General features: G+C 49.3%; 1 protein-coding gene across 5 annotated transcripts in view; it reads right to left on the bottom strand.

Moving 5' to 3' along the window:
* Positions 1-13,601, bottom strand: part of PPP1R13L (protein phosphatase 1 regulatory subunit 13 like) — a 52,078-nt gene extending 38,477 nt beyond the window's left edge. For 2 of the 5 annotated variants that reach the window (XM_053401731.1, XM_053401732.1), the window contains exon 1: positions 13,361-13,601. In XM_053401731.1, the coding sequence (XP_053257706.1) occupies positions 13,361-13,586 (226 nt within the window). In that variant the 5' untranslated portion in view covers positions 13,587-13,601. Of the gene's footprint in view, positions 1-4,206; positions 4,347-13,360 lie in introns of those variants that run through there. The other 3 variants (XM_053401736.1, XM_053401734.1, XM_053401735.1) reach the window with 3 other exon arrangements.
* Positions 13,602-17,521: the final 3,920 nt, after the last annotated feature.

Here is a 17,521-nt window from a genome sequence, read left to right as displayed (position 1 = left end):
TGGCAGGAGCAGGGACCGAGCAGCGGGAGCTCACCCCGTCGCGGGGATTCGAACCGCCGACATTCTGATCGGCAAGTCCTAGGCCCTGTGGTTTAACCCACAGCGCAACCCACGTCCCTCAAGCCAAGCCATTAGCCACCCCCAAAGGCCTTCATGTCCTGTTTACAGACATTTTTGTAAAGTTGGTCTGCCAACAGGCCTGCTGCCTGAAGCCAGCTGTCCGTACAGCATATCCTTGGGCTGTACAGCCTGCTTGGGCTGTACCATAACCAGGAAATTCTCCATTGACGCTGAGCTGGATATGGATATAGGCAAGGCAGCCCCGGCAATGGCTCGCCTCTCCGAAAGGGTGTGGGAGAACGTGATGCTAACATCTAAGGCCTGCCAGACTTGTACGTTGTGCACGCTGCTTTATGGAAGTGAGTCGCAGGCGAGCTGCAACGGCCAGGAGTGATGCGTCAAGGCCTTGCACCAGGATTTTAAGTATCGCACGGCAGGACAGAACTCCAAGAAAAATGCACTCTCCCAAGCCGACATTCTGAGCCTGTTTGCACTCCTGTCTCAGCCACGTCTACGCTGGCTTGGTCATGCCAAAGCAGCCTCAGCAAATTTAGAGGAAGGCGTTACTCGTTCCACATCTTAGAGAGAGTAAAGGTGATGAAGGGCATTATAATAATAATAAAATAATAATAATAATTTATTATTTATATCCCACCCATCTATTGGGTTGTGGCTATTGGGTTGTTGTTTTTATTTTTATTAGGTATTTTATGGTTTTATATCTTGATTTTATTCTGTGAACCACCCTGAGACTCCCAGGTATAGGGCGGTATATAAATTCAATAGTGTTGTTGTTTAGTCGTTTAGTCGTGTCAGACTCTTGGTGACCCCCTGGACCAGAGCCACACCAGGCACTCCTGTCTTCCACTGCCTCCCACAGTTTGGTCAAATTCAACAATAACAACAGCAACAATCCTCTTCTGGAACCAGGAGCCACCGCTGGCTCGACCCACTAAGGAAGTTAGTAGCACAGAATGATTCAAAATAGCAAAATTAATTGCACGTTTATTCAACATCCCATTAAAACTATGTAGTTTAATGAATTCAACTGAACTGGAGAACTTGACACAACTTGTCAAAGTCTGATACTCATTTACACCTCTGCTGCCTCTTTGCACCAGGAAATGCCACTACCATCACTCCCCAGGGGACAGTATTCCCCATAGCGGGAATTCAGAGCTTTATAAAGGGGTGTGGGGGGTGTGTGTATCTCTATATCATCATGAGTTGGAAACAAATACAGTGGTACCTCGCAAGACGAAATTAATTCGTTCCACGAGTTTTTTCTTCTTGAGAGTTTTTTGTCTTGCGAAGCACGGTTTCCCATAGGAATGCATTGAAAATCAATTAATGTGTTCCTATGGAAACCGCTTGCCGGGCTGGCGGTGCGGAGAAGGGCTTTTCTCCCCGCCGCAAGCCTTCAGGACAGGTCCGGGAACAGAGGGGAAGGCGCATTGCGCTTCTCCTCTGTCCCCGGACCTGTTCTGAAGGCTGGCGGTCCACCGCCAGCCTTCAGAACAGCCATCCAAAGGCTGGCGCGGGGAGAAGGGCTCTCCGCCCCACCGCCAGCCTTCAGAACAGCCATCTGAAGCCTGGCGGGGGGAGGAGGTCTCTCCGCCCCACCGCCAGCCTTCGGAGGAGGTCCGAGGACAGTGGGGAAGACGCGCTGCGCTTCCCCACTGTCCCCGGAGATTTCCCTATGGGCTTTCGTCTTGCGAAGGAAGCCCATAGGGAAATTCGTCTGGCGAAGCACCTCGAAAAACGGAAAACTCTTTCTTCTTGCGAGTTTTCCGTCTTGCGAGGCATTCGTCTTGCGAGGTACCACTGTAAAGGTAAAGGGACCCCTGACCATTAGGTCCAGTCGTGGCCGACTCTGGGGTTGTGGTGCTCATCTCGCTTTACTGGCCGAGGGAGCCAGCGTACAGCTTCCGGGTCATGTGGCCAGCAGGACTAAGCCGCTTCTGGCGAACCAGAGCAGCGCACGGAAAGGCCGTTTACCTTCCCGCCAGAGCGGTACCTATTTATCTACTTGCACTTTGAACTGCTAGGTTGGCAGGAGCAGGGACCGAGCAACGGGAGCTCACCCCGTTGCGGGGATTCGAACCACCTTCTGATCGGCAAGCCCTAGGCTCTGTGGTTTAACCCACAGCGCCACCCGCATCCCTTGGAAACAAATAAAAAACCAATAAAAATGAATATTGGTGTAATGAGATTGGGCCCGAAATAGGAATCTAAATGGCCACGTTCTGCACCAACCGAGGTTACTGAACCGTCTTCAAAAGCAGCCCCAGGCACAGTGCATTGTAGCAGTCTAACCTGGATGCACCGCAGCCTGCAGAAATAGGGCAAGCACAGCTCAGAGCTGCACACTGGTCTTCTTTGTTGCCTGTCATTAAAGTGGCAGCTTTGAGGCTTGACTCCTCCCATGGCAGGCGCAGGGCTGCAGGGCGTGTGCTAATTGCCCGGGACAAATGAGCTTCTAGGGGTGTGCAGAGTGCCTTTCCCTTCTTTGCTGTGAAGTTTCCAAATATTCAGAAGTTGGGAGAAGGTCTGCCTAATCGCTGAGTGATGCTTCCAGACAGGGTCTCTTTTTTCCAAAATAAAGTCCACAGGGAGGACCAATTAAGAAGTTTCGTTTACAAATTAAGCAGGATGCAAATTCTGCTAAATAAAGGAGGGGTTGGACCAGATGGCCCTTTGTGTCCCCACTCTACAATTCTACGATTCCATGGGAAATAAATGAATGCTGTAGGATTGCTGAAGTTAAGTAAGCCGGGATCTAATTGGGAGCAAGAAGGGGGAACCACTGGGAACCCCCAAATCAGAGCAGGATAGACGTTTCGTCAATAGATTTTACACACCCCAAAGACGTTCTCAAGACACGAAGTGCTTTTCTGGAGCCCAGCAAAAGGATGGCACGCAACAGCTCCGTAGCCACTCCTCTGCAAGAGACACGAGTGCGAAATTAGCCACTGCGTAGGGGCATTTGCCCCGGGTTCCCTGGCACATGGCATGCGCCGAAACTCCTTTCGGAAGGCGTCTGAGCGAAACAAACCGCCGCTACGCAAGACTCTTCCGCCCCACAGCTGCTCTTCCCGGCCCCATCCGGAGGGAAAAACCTGTTCTTATTTTTCTCAGCCCACACCCAGCTCCAGAGAGCCAGGCAAGTTAGCATATTAATCTGTGTTGCCAAACCCACATGGATTTGCCAAGGAGAGAGGGCAAGGCTTTGGCGTTTCACTTGGCAAAAAACAAAACAAAACCCCAACCAATTTGATGAAATGGAAGAAATAAATTGATCCCATGCCTGCGTCTGATCTATATTGGCCTAGGACCCTCGTACCTACGGGACCGCCTCTCCCGGTATGCCCCGCAGAAGACCTTAAGGTCCCTAAATAGCAACACCCTAGAGGTCCCGGGCCCTAAGGAAGTCAGATTAGCCTCAACCAGAGGCAGGGCCTTTTCAGTGATGGCTCCGGCCTGGTGGAACGCTCTGTCTCATGAGACCAGGGCCCTGCAGGATCTGATTTCTTTCCGCAGGGCCTGTAAGACAGAGTTGTTCCACCTGGCCTTTGGCTTGGAATCCACTTGATCCCCTCCCCCTCTTTCCTTTCTCCTTCTGTGATGGAACTCCTATTTGGGGACTTCCCTGGCTTTTTCTGGCCCACGCAGGACCAGTCTGGATAGTTGGCCTTAGGGAAGATTTGATGTTTTCATCCCCCAAAAGTTTTTGATTTGAGTTTCTATTGAAATGAGGCTGCATTTTAATGTTGTAGTTTAATCTTGTTTTTAAGTTGTATCTTAATCAATTGTTTTATATCTGGTGTTAGCTGCCCCCAGCCCAGTCTTGGCTGGGGAGGGCGGGTAAAAATAAAAATTATTATTATTATTATTATTATTATTATTATTATTATTATTATTAGCGTCTCCAGGGCTTCCAGAAAAGGCAGACAGAGCGGGGTGCCAAAAAAACAAGATGTACTTTGCAAGAGGTGAGCTGCAAGCTCTAGCCCAGCATTAGGAAATAAGAAGAGCTTGGCTGCTGGATCAGACCCAAAGCCCATCCGGTTCAGCATCCTGTTCCCTCAGGGGCCACCCAGCTGCCCACTGTGGCCACAGCCCCAAAGTCTGCCCAAGAACCATCACCTAGTCTAGGAACGGCCAGCTGCCCAGCTTATTTCTAGCAGAGAAGCGCCATGAGGGGACAGGAGGCAGCGCCTTCCAGCGACAGCACCTAAACTCTTGGCTGCTTCCCATCCGAAGGAGGTGGCAGAACTTGCTGTGACTTTTTTTTTTGCAAATCATTTTGAGGATAGAATTGTTTGCGTCATCTATAATAATAATAATTTATTATTTATACGCCGCCCATCTGGCTGGGTTTTCCCAGCCACTCTGGGCGGCTTTCAACAAAATATTAAAATACAATAATGCATCAAACATTAAAAGCTTCCCTGAACAGGGCTGCCTTCAGATGTCTTCTAAAAGTCTGGTAGTTGTTTTTCTCTTTGACATCTGGTGGGAGGGCGTTCCACAGGGCGGGCGCCACCACCGAGAAGGCCCTCTGCCTGGTTCCCTGTAACTTGGCTTCTCGCAATGAGGGAACCGCCAGAAGGCCCTCGGCACTGGACCTCAGCGTCTGGGCAGAACGATGGGAGTGGAGACGCTCCTTCTACTGGGATCTTGACTCTGCTGTGACAGCAGATTTATCTCCTGGGGTGTCCAGAGCACAGCTGAGTCCTGTTGTGCTGGATGAGTTTCATTTGGTAAGGCTCGATAATGTGCACAAAGTCCTTGTTTCGGTCAGGGCGACTGCTTGTGCCCTGGACACTCGTGGCTGATAAAAACTAGGAGGGAAGGGACAGCTGGCTGGGCCAGGGAGGTGATGAATGTTTTCCTGGTGGTCCCTGCCTGCTTGAAGGAGGCAGAGAGGGGTAATAATAATAATAATAATTTTATACCCCGCCCTCCCCAGCCAAGGCCGGGCTCAGGGCGGCTAACAAGCAATAATAAAAACAAGTTGAATGAATAAGACCACTTCTCAAGAACTGCCCCTCCAGATCTGGAAAATCTAAGTTACTACTAGCCAATAGCTCATCTCCCCTTCGTGGGCAAGGTTCTTAAGCGGGTGCTTGTGCACCAGATCCAGACACTCTCGGAGGAAACTGATTTTCTAGATCCATTTCAGTCATGGCTTAGGCCCGGTTTTAGCACAGAAACTGCCCTCCGTCGGGAGAGAGGCAGGGAAAATGTGTCCCTGTTAATCCTCCTCAACTTCTCTCTCTCTCTTTTTTTAGATAATTTTTATTGATTTTAACATATAAATTATAAAATTTACCACAAAACTTATCACTTATACAATCTTTTTAGACTTCCATCAGCACCTCTGATGATCCACCGTTTTAACCACTTCTTATGCATTTCTTAGGGACGTGGGTGGCGGTGTGGGTTAAACCACAGAGCCTAGGACTTGCTGATCAGAAGGTCAGCGGTTCGAATCCCCGCCACGGGGTGAGCTCCCATTGCTCTTGTCCCTGCTCCTGCCAACCTAGCAGTTCAAAAGCACATCAAAGTGAAAGTAGATAAATAGGTACCACTCCATTGGGAAGGTAAACGGTGTTTCCATGCACTGCTCTGGTTCGCCAGAAGCAGCTTAGTCATGCTGGCCACATGACCCGGAAGCTGTCTGCGGACAAACGCCAGCTCCCTCAGCCTATAGAGTGAGATGAGCGCCGCAACCCCACAGTCGGTCACGACTGGACCTAATGGTCAGGGGTCCCTTTACCTTTACCTATGCATTTCTTAACTTTATATTGCCTTTACATCTCTTAACAAATCATCCTAATCCTCCTCAACTTCTCAACTGCTTTTGATACCATCGACCACGGTGTCCTTCTGGAGTGGCTGTCCAAGTTTGGGGTGGCTGGCACTACTCTGAGGTGGTCGCGGTCCTACTGGGATGGTCATTCCCAGAGAGTGATGCACAAGCCCCATGGAGTCTTCAATGTGGGGTTCCTCAGGGTTCAATTTTATCCCCCAGGCTGTTTCAATGAAGCTGCTGGGTGAGGTTATCCGCAGGTTTGGGGAATGTTGTCAGCAATATGCTGATGGCACTCAGCTCTATGTCTCCTTTACATCTGCAGGTGAGGCTGTGGAGGTACTGGACCAGTGTCTTGCCTTGGAAATGGACTGGATGAGAGCCAACAAACTGAAGCTCAATCCAGAGAAGACGGAGGCACTTTTAGTGGAGGGTTCTCTAGACAGGATGGGTGGGAGACTGCCTTCTCTTGATGGGGTTACACTTCCTCTGAAGGAGCAGGTTCGCAGCTTAGGGGTCCTCCTGGATCCTTTGCTGTCGCTCAAGGCTCAGGTGGCCTCAGTTCCTTCCATCAGCTTCGGCTGGTGGCCCAGCTTGCACCCCTATCTGGACAGGGATAGACTAACTACTCTTGTCTATGCTCTGGTAACCTCAAGGTTAAAGGTAAAGGTAAAGGGACCCCTGACCATTAGGTCCAGTCGTGGCCGATTCTGGGGTTGCGGCGCTCATCTCGCTTTACTGGCCGAGGGAGCCGGCATACAGCTTCCGGGTCATGTGGCCAGCATGACTAAGCCACTTCTGGCGAACCAGAGCAGCGCACGGAAATGCCGTTTACCTTCCCGCCGGAGTGGTACCTATTTATCTACTTGCACTTTGACGTGCTTTCGAACTGCTAGGTGGGCACGTGCAGGGACCGAGCAATGGGAGCTCACCCCGTCGCGGGGATTCAAACCGCCAACCTTCTGATTGGCAAGCCCTAGGCTCTGTGGTTTAACCCACAACGCCACCCGCGTCCCTTAACCTCAAGGTTAGATTACTGCAATGTGTTATAAGTAGGGCTGCCCCTGAAGACGGTTTGGAAACTTCAGCTGGTGCAGAATTCAGTGGCCAGGTTGCTCAAGACCAGGGGTAGGTAAACTAAGGCCCGGGGGCCGGATCCAGCCCAATCGCCTTCTAAATCTGGCCCACGGACGATCCAGGAATCAGCATGTTTTTACATGAGTAGCATCTGTCCCTTTATTTAAAATGCATCTCTGGGTTATTTGTGGGACCTGCCTGGTATTTTTACATGAGTAGAATGTATGCTTTTATTTAAAACGCATCTCTGGGTTATTTGTGGGGCATAGGAATTCGTTCATTTATTTATTTTTTCAAAATATAGTCCGGCCCCCCACAAGGTCTGAGGAAGAGTGGGCCGGCCCCCTGCTGAAAAAGTTTGCTGACCCCTGCTCAAGACAGTTTGAGCATACTACACCGATCCTGGTCTGACCGCACTGGCTACCAGTTAGTTTCCGGGCCCCATTCAAAGGGCTGGTTTTGACCTATAAAGCCTTAAATGGCTCAGGACCACAATACCTCAAGGACCACCTCTTCCTTATGAACCTACCCGGACCAAGATCACCTTCTGAGGCCCTCCTTCATGTGCCTCCTCCTTGAGAGGTCCAGAGGGTGGCAACACAGGAACGGGGCCTTCTCTGCAGTGGCTCCCCATCTGTGGAATGCTCTCCCCAGGACGGCTGGCCTGGCACCTTCATTACATAACATTCGGTGCCAGGCAAAAACATTCCTCTTCAACCAGTCTTTCAGCTGATTAACATTCTATGGCTTTTAAAATGAGTTTGTGGGGGGTGGGGGTGTAATTATTGGTTTGTTTTCATATGTATTTTGTGTTCTCATTTTGTTTTTGTTTTTAATGATCTTTATTGGTTTTTCAGTTACATACTCCACATACAAATATGGTTTTACATTTTACATTTATACTTGCTCCTAAGAGCTGACTTCCCTCCTTCTGGCTTTTTTATATCATATCTAAATTTTTCCGCATTGTCTTGTGTTCTCATTTTGTATTATTCTGTGATCTCCGGACAAAGGGCGGCATACAGCTTTAATAAATAACAAAATAATAATTGTTATTCATTTCATGTCTAAGGATGCTCAGACAGCAATCTTAAGCATACTTCCTTGTGGATCTGTGGGAATTATTCCTACTTGTTCATTCTCTTTGCTTTTCACCTGCCTTCTCATCACGCAAGGGCCGGGCGCATAGAACACGAAATCTAAAACAGGGATTGGGAACCCGAGGGCCAAATTCCCTCCTGGGCAATGTTCCGGGAGCCGAATGCCCTGTATTCTGCTCTGGTCAGACCTCACCTGGAGTACTGTGTCCAGTTCTGGGCACCACAGTTCAAGAAGGACACTGACAAACTGGAACGTGTCCAGAGGAGGGCAACCAAAATGGTCAAAGGCCTGGAAACGATGCCTTATGAGGAACGGCTAAGGGAGCTGGGCATGTTTAGCCTGGAGAAGAGGAGGTTAAGGGGTGATATGATAGCCATGTTCAAATATATAAAAGGATGTCACATAGAGGAGGGAGAAAGGTTGTTTTCTGCTGCTCCAGAGAAGCGGACACGGAGCAATGGTTCCAAACTACAAGAAAGAAGATTCCACCTAAACATTAGGAAGAACTTCCTGACAGTAAGAGCTGTTTGACAGTGGAATTTGCTGCCAAGGAGTGTGGTGGAGTCTCCTTCTTTGGAGGTCTTTAAGCAGAGGCTTGACAACCATATGTCAGGAGTGCTCTGATGGTGTTTCCTGCTTGGCAGGGGGTTGGACTCGATGGCCCTTGTGGTCTCTTCCAATTCTATGGTTCTATGATTCTATGCCAGCGCTGGCCAGGGCCAGAGGCGAAAAGAGGGCGAGGTGCTGAATTTCACTTTGGCATCGTAGGCCAGTTTCGACAAGACACTTACACACAGGCTCTCTCTGTCTTTCAGCCAAGTGAGCAGGAGATACCATATTTTTCGCTCTATAAGACGCACCAGACCATAAGACGCACCTCGTTTTTGGAGGAGGAAAACAAGAAAAAAAAATTTGAATCCCAGAAGCCAGAACAACAAGAGGGATCGCTGCACAGCAAAAGCAGCAATCCCTCTTGCTGTTCTGGCTTCTGGGATAGCTGCGCAGCCTGCATTCGCTCCATAAGACGCACACACATTTCCCCTTACTTTTTAGGAGGGAAAAAGTGAGTCTTATAGAGCAAAAAATACGAGCTGAAGGACACTTCCCAACCAGGGAAGAATACTCAAGGAGGGTGAAAATTAGGATCGGTGGCCTGGGAAGAACCCTGTGGACCACATTTGCCCATAACACAGGCCTGATCTATCTTCATCATCATCATCATCATTATTAGATTATTCTTCATCATCATTATTAGAATTATTCTTATTAGAATTTTTTCTAGAAATATTTTTCTTAGAATGGCAATGGCGCCCACCTGAGAGTTGCCAAGTTGCAGTGAGTTCCGGCTGACAAAAGCCCTGATTATTATTATTATTAAAATTTGCATGCTGCCCTGCGTCTGCAGATCTCAGACCTGAAGCATTAAAACTGTCAAAACAATATTAACCGCTCCTTCTCACCCCAGCCAATTAGTAGCCCAGAACCTCAGGGTTCTGCATCGTTAAAAGCCTGGAGGAAGAGGCAGGTTTTCACCAGGGCCAAAAACTAAACAGAGTCTTTGCTGCGTGGCTTTTCCAGCAAACACGGAGCCACCACCATGAAGGCCCTTTTCATGAGTGATGGATATTCGTGCCTTACTTGGTGGTGGAAGGCAAAAGCAAGACTTTTGAAGCAGATCTTAAAGCCAAGCTAAGGAAGATGCCTTCTTTGCAACTGAGTCCTTAGTCCTTCAGGAAAGCTGGCATTAAAACCAGGAGCCCTGCAGGCTGTAAGTAAGTCTGAACGGTGAGCAGGCCAGGAGGCCATGCAGGCTGACCCTCACCCGTAGACCCACCACCAAGGGGCTGGCACTTAACCCTGTGCCTCATCTACTCAGTTTCTGCATACTGAGCTGCACTTAGCTTTCTTTTCTACTAGTTGCCACAAAACTGAATTTGTGCGGCACTGCAAGAAATGGACTCAGGACTGGGTGGAGCCTGGTCCATTAGGAGTCCCCTGACGTCCTTAGCTAGCCATGCATCATAGGAACCCCGGAACGGAAGAGTAGGAAGGGACCACGAGGGTCATCTAGTCCAACCCTCTGCAATGCAGGAATCTTTTTTGCCCCACGTCTGGCTCGAACCCACGACCCTGAAGTTGAGAGTCTTGTGCTCTACCGACTGAGCTATCCCGCAGATCCTGGCCTTGCAGTCTGAGCGTGAGGCCACGTGATCAGGAGAAGGGAAGGGTGACATTCAGGTTATCGGCAGAGGAGGAAACAATTTCAACAGCGACGGGAGGGAAGGAGATTCCTTTTTTTGGAACTCGCAGGGCCAGGAATGCATTAGCTTATCTGTCTAAAAGCCTCAACTCTTTTGAGCTCAGCCTTCAGCAGCCTGGGCCAGCGAAGGCTATCATAACAACAACAACAGAACAGCCTGCAGGATCAGGCCCATCGAGTCCAGCATCCTGTTCCCCCAGATGCCGCAAAGGAAACCCTTAAGCAGGGCCTGAGCACAGGAGCCCTCTCCTCCTCCACAAATCTGCCTAACCATCCAGGCCATCACTGCCTCTTGTGGCAGAGAGTTCCACAGTTTAACCACGTGACAAAGTCATTATCTTTCCTCTGTCCTGAATCTTCCAATCTTCATCGGATGAACACGGGTTCTAGTGTTATGTTGGGGGGGGGAATCTTCTCTGCCCACTTTCCCCAAGCCACGAATTATTTTATAATAAGCTTCTATTGTATAATAATAATAATAATAATAATAATAATAATAATAATTTTTTATTTATATCCCGCCCTCCCCAGCCGAAGCCGAGCTCAGAGCGGCTAACAGCAATAAAAGTAACACAGCATTCTATAATCAATATTCTAAAATCAATTCAAAACCAAATGGCAACCATTGGGCCAGAGTTCTACGAGGAACACCAAAGGAGGGGGTCAGACTGTTTTTTGGCCAAAGACCTGGTGGAACAGCTCTGTCTTGCAGGCCCTGCGGAAAGATGTCAAGTCCCGCAGGGCCCTAGTCTCTTGTGACAGAGCGTTCCACCAGATCGGGGCCACGACCGAAAAAGCCCTGGCTCTGGTTGAGGCCAGCCTAACCTCCCTTTGGCCTGGGACCTCCAAAATGTTTTTATTTGAAGACTGTAAGGTCCTCCGTGGGACATACCAGGAGAGGCGGTCCCGTAGGTACGAGGGTCCTAGGCCGTATAGGGCTTTAAAGGTTAAAAGGTATCACTTGCCTTTTCTCTAAACTAAAGAGTCCAAAATGCCACAACCCTTTTTCTCCTAGTCTCTCGGTCTCCCTGACTGTTTTGGTTGCTCCATCCTCCTATTACGCTGAATCACACATATCAGAAATGAATGCATATTTCCTCCACTCTGTTCCCCCCCGCCCCCCTTTACCTCTGAGGAACCCCTTGTGCTGCTTACAGGTGGTCAACCCCCAATTTTTTTAGGGTGCGTGAGAGAGGGAGGGGCAGGGACCCTGCATGTTGGGTAAAGCGCCATTAACTTGGATCAGGATAACCCAAGGCCGATTCGGGCATGCCCATCTTTTACACGTACGGATTATCCCAATTATCGCACAATGCCTTCGCCACTGGAAGCTTTCCTCACGTGGCACGGGGCCACCGGAGGCAGCTGGGCACAGGCCCAGGAGAACACGCCGCCCGCCACACCCTCTGCCCGGGCAGCTGCCCACACCAAGCCTCCGGTGAAACCGCAGCCGCACCTTCTCACGCAGCAAAGAAAACGTGAAATATTTTTAGCTGCCGGTGTGTGTCATTTGCCGTTGGGACTCCTGCATCGCAGCGGGTTGGGCTGGATGACCCTCGGCGTCCCTTCCTACCCTGCTTATTCCAAGTATCACTCGCCGAAGCTTCTTTGACGACAACACAATATTCAAGAGAGCTTTGGGGCCTTTTTTGTGCCCCTATGACACACGCACAGAGTTGTGCCGCTCGCAGGGCACTTGACGGCAGCCACCCTCGCCAAGGCCCCATCGGGAGAGCGGTAACGGCTGGTGCCCAGTGCAAGAGGCTGGCAGGCCCTTTTGGGGGTGATGTCCGTGCCCCATGGCAGGCAGCGACAACCCTGGGCTGGTTGTATGTAAGAAATCAGGCCAGGAGATGGGGAGACGGCCGACTGAGGTTTTGGGGGCAGCCCCTGAACATAGAGAGTTGCAGCACATGGAAACACCATTTACCTTCCCGCCGGAGCGGTACCTATTTATCTACTTGCACTTTGACGTGCTTTTGAACTGCTAGGTTGGCAGGAGCTGGGACCGAGCAACGGGAGCTCACCCCGTCGCAGGGATTCGAACCGCCAACCTTCTGATCAGCAAGCCCTAGGCTCTGTGGTTTAACCCACAGCGCCACCCGAGTCCCTGAACCCGGGACACCCTTCTGCATGCCAAGCAGCTCTCCACCGCTGACCTCCTTTTCCCACCCCACCCCCTAATGTACCAGCCGCCAAAAATAGGAGAGGATGAAATTTGCAAACTCAGAAGGGGGAAAGAAACCCGGGAGGCTAGGCTCTCTTTTGGCAAACATCTTTTTTGCAAAACAAAATAAATAAATCTCTTTTTTTACGCGCGGGGCGGGTGGGGTGCGTTCTCTCTTCCAAGTCAAATTCCAGGGCGGCCCCTCCCTCCCCGCTCCCCTCCAGTCTTTGGTGGAAGGGGGGGGTTGAGGCTGCCTCCCTCCCTCCCTGCCTGCCTGGCTCTGCAGCGGTGAATAATCGCACCCAAAATGTCTGCAGCGCAGGGCGAGAGCAAGCCCGGGCGAGAATCGGATCCGCCTGCCGGCCGACCCCCCCCCCCACCTCCAGCCGCCGCGGTGCCCTGGAGACAGGCGGATCCGATTCCCAGAGAGAGAGAGAATCAGGGAGGAGAGGAAAAGGGGAGACGGAAAAGCAGGCAGACCCTCCCCTCGAAAATGGGGGCATCTTGGCAAGACTCCCCCCAAAAAAGCGGCAAGAAAAACGCAGAGCAGCAGTTTCCCACGCAGAGGTAGGAGGCGCGTTGGACGGCTTTGGGGAGGGGGGGCCCTCATTCCTCCGCCCAGTCCCCGCCTGGCAAAGTTTGGGGAAGTTTTTTTTGGGGGGTGAAGGATCCGCGCCCCCTAAACCCTTGGCCGCCCCCACCAAAAGGAGGCTTTTCGACGCCGGCTGGGCGCTTAGAGGGAAAAGTTTGCCAAAGTTTGGCCAAGTTCGCCAAAGTTTAGCCAAGTTTCCCAAAGTTTAGCCAAGTTTCCCAAAGTTTAGCCAAGTTTCCCAAAGTTTGCCAAACTTTGCCCCCGTCCCCTCGCCCTCCGCGGACCGACCTGGGGCTGAACGGGCGCTGCTGGTGCTTCTCCCGGGGGGGCTCCGGCCGCCGCCGCCGCCGCCGTCGGGGCTTTTCCTGGGACTGATCCGCCGCCGCCGCCGCCGCCGTGCGCCCCACGCCTCTTCCCGGGAACAGGTCGGGCTCCCTGCCCGCTGCCTCCGCCCACCGCGGCTTCCCTTGGCCGTCCAACAGGTAGGACAGCTCCGGAGCGGCTCCTGCTGCATTCTGGGACTGGTAGTCCTGCCCTGAGCCGGATTCTTAGGGCCGTTCACACGCACAAGGATTTGCATTTTGTATTTTGTGGCATGGAAATGCATGTTTGTGTGCAAGCGTTGTTTACGGAAAGTATCTTTCCATTTCCCAATTTTTCTTGTTTTCTAAATATTGTTTAACAACGTGTGAATGATTGTGTTTAGAGGCACACGTTTGAAATTTGTCTCTTTCTTTGACATTCTTGCATTATTTAATAAAATTAATAAAAATTTAAAACACACGCACACACAAGGTCCCGCGACGGGGCGGGGTGGGATCCGATGGGAGGCCGACGCTGCAGGGAGACCTCTGAGCATGGGCAGAGTGCCCAGGCTGTCCCCGCAAGCCCTTCCCCTCTCTTTTTCTTCTTGGGGGTGGATCTGAAGTCGCTCCGGCTGCTGGACCGTCGGGGGGTGGAGGGCGCTTATTTTAAGGTGTGGATACGGGGGTACAACGCGCGCCCCCCCATGGGTTTTAATGTTTTAATATTGTATTTTAATCTTGTTTTTAAAGTTGCATTTTAATCGACTTGTTTTTATTATTGATTGTTAGCCGCCCTGAGCCCGGTCTTGGCTGGGGAGGGCGGGGTATAAATAAAATTGTATTATTATTATTATTATTATTATTAGAAACACTGCGCCTTCTTTCAATTGCATTCCCTGTTGTTTTTTCATTCTGATTCGCCCTGGATTCCCTGGAGGGAGGGAGGGAGGGGGGCAAAAGTACTTTGCCCATGCTCAGAGGCCACATCACTGTCTCTGATGACCTGGCACGTGGAGGGCAGGCGGGGTGGGGGCCAGCTTAAACAACCGAGGAGAGGATCGGGAAAGAGGAAAGGTGACTGCAGCCTACCTGGGACTTCTCCAGCTTGGAGGGGGGAGAAGACTACAACTCCCAGCAGCCCCCGCGCCCGCCGGGTGACACATGGCTTTGGAATGCCAGCCTTTTCTCTCCGGCTCCTTCTGGCCAAGGTTGGCCGCCTGCCGCGCAGAAACCGGTCCAGAGAGCCGGGAGTCGCCCTCGGGAGTCAGCAGCGCCTCTCCCCGAAAGCAGAAAGGTAGCAGCCAAGCCTGGAGCGGTTCCTGGCCTTGCCAGCTTGGCATTTCTCTCCCCTGCTGAAGTTTAAGTCCATCACCAGATTCCCTCCAGGGCTTCACCTTGGTAATAATAATTATTATTATTATTATTATTATTATTATTATTATTATTATTATTATTATTATTTTGCAAATCATTTTGAGGATAGAATTGTTTGCGTCATCTATAATAATAATAATTTATTATTTATACGCCGCCCATCTGGCTGGGTTTCCCCAGCCACTCTGGGCGGCTTCCAACAAAACACTCAAATACAATAACCTATTCAACATTAAAAGCTTCCCTAAACAGGGCTGCCTTTAGATGTCTTCTAAAAGTTTGGTAGTTATTTTTCTCTTTGACATCTGGTGGGAGGGCGATCCACAGGGCGGGCGCCACCACCGAGAAGGCCCTCTGCCTGGTTCCCTGTAACTTGGCTCCATCCTTAATAAGAGGGTGGCTGACTTAGAATCATAGATTTGGAAGGGCACCCCCATGGTCATCTAGTCCAACCCCCCCCCTCCGCAATGCAGAAATCACTAATGAAGAATCCCTGGCACCCATCCTCTGCTTAAAAACCGCCAAGGGAGTTGGTGCCACTGCTGAATGTCTCTTACCATCAGAAAGTTCTTCCTGATATTCAGTCGGAATTTCCTTTCTTGTAACTTGAAGCCATGGGTTCGAATCCTACCCTCCAGAGCAGGAGAAAACAAGCTTGCTCCTTCTTCCATATGACAGCCCTTGAGATATTTGAAGATGGCTATCATAGCATATTGACTATGCAAGTCTTTGACTGTGTCGACCACAGCAAACTATGGCAAGTTCTCAAAGAAATGGGAGTGCCTGATCACCTCATCTGTCACCTGAGAAATCTCTACGTGGGACAAGAAGCTACAGTTAGAACTGGATACGGAACAGCTGATTGGTTCAAAATTGGGAAAGGAGTACGGCAAGGCTGTATATTGTCTCCCTGCTTATTTAACTTATATGCAGAATTCATCATGCGAAAGGCTGGGCTGGATGAATCTCAAGCCAGAATTAAGATTGGTGGAAGAGTCCACCATCCCTCAGACCTTGTGGTGGGCTGGACTATATTTTTTTTGGGGGGGGGGGTGAACAAATTCCTATGCCCCACAAATAACCCAGAGATGCATTTTAAATAAAAGCACACATTCTACTCATGTAAAAACATGCTGATTCCCGGACCGTCCGTGGGCCGGATTTAGAAGGTAATTGGGCTGGATCCTGCCCACGGGCCTTAGGTTGCCAACCTGTCCTAGTGCGACGCTCTAACCACTACACCACACTGGCTCTTGTTAGAGCCAGATTTAATGTGTTCCCCTCAAATGTGCTGAGCAATAGATTTTCTAACGGTAAAACCTCTGTTTTATGCACATGTGACAACAAATCAATAGAATCCCTTTATCATATCTTGTTTAATTGTCCTTTATATATTGTTCCCCGATCAAGGATTCTGAGTTCAATCATTTTGGAAACTGTTGCTAAACCACCTGAATTACATCTAGCCTATCTACTTCAGGACATTGACTCTTATAGAACATTACAGGTTGCCAGATTCCTGAATTCAGTTCTTTCATATAAAAGACTTCATGAAATGCTGCATGACTATTAAAATCTAGTAAACTCTATCCACCATCTTTATATTCAAGGCCACAATATGGTACATCTAGAGATTGTATGTAACGTGAAGGAGATTATGCGTTGAAATATTTTAGTTGATATTTTAGAATGTAAAATTTTATTTATTGATTGGTTTTACCTTGTGGGCTTATAGCCGAATAAAGTTTTATCTATCTATCTATCTATCTATCTGGCTCTTAATCAGGAAATTTCCCTCCACAGCACTGTCAAAAAGTGCCTGGGAACTTTTTTGAAAGCTGAATTCTCTTTTTTTGTTTTTTGTTTTTCTTTAAAAAAGAAAAAAGAAATCTTTAAGCTGTCTATAGAAAAATGTCTGGTGACCTTTCTATAGGATGGATTCAAAGCAAAGCAAATGGCCTTTTCAGTTGAAAACGGTTCCTTGTGCTTATGTCCCATTGAAATCGAACCTTTTAAAAGGATTTAGCTGCGGCACCAATGCTTTTTTCATAAGAAAAATAATAATTTTAAAATCCCGAAATCCAGCGACACCCACAATTTGAAACACTTGCCGGGAAAAAAGGGGGGGATATCTGTTTGTAAACAGATTTTTTGTAAATAAGAATACTCATGTGCATTTGTGTAAAGCAAACACCAGCAGGGCGAGAATTTATTTGGCCATAATTGGGGAGAGGCGAGTGAATCACTGTCGGACTCTTGTAAATTTAACAGCCCCAAAGAGGAAACAGATAAAACGCACCTTTACAACCATCTCAGTCAATCAGAACATAAAAAGCCACATGTCTGAAACCACAAAAGCAACCACTGTGTCACAGAACTTGCCCTCAGACACAGATAAAAATTTTAATAGTGGTTTGATCGCCAGAATTTACATAGAATCAGGAAGGAAGTGAGCACTCAAGTCTCATTCTGCCTTCTAAATCTGATTCCCATCTCCCAATAAAACGCACAAACAACGCACAAACACAAACCCTACCAATTTGTTTAAGCTCTGCAGTCATAAGAACCTGGTTTTCCAGGTCCTAGTCTGACACTCTAACCATTACACCACACTGCCTCTTAATCAGGAAATCCGCCCCCCCCATCCCACCCCTCGAAAAGTGCCTGGGAACTTTTTCACTTTACATTTAAGAATATCCGTGTGCATTTTTGTAAAGCAAACACCGGCAGGGAGAGAGAATTTATTTGGCCATAACTGGGGCGAGGCGAA

The sequence above is a fragment of the Podarcis raffonei genome, chromosome 8, assembly GCF_027172205.1.
Source record: "Podarcis raffonei isolate rPodRaf1 chromosome 8, rPodRaf1.pri, whole genome shotgun sequence".
Taxonomy (NCBI): Eukaryota; Metazoa; Chordata; class Lepidosauria; order Squamata; family Lacertidae; genus Podarcis; species Podarcis raffonei.
This window is presented reverse-complemented; position numbering and strand designations above follow the sequence as displayed.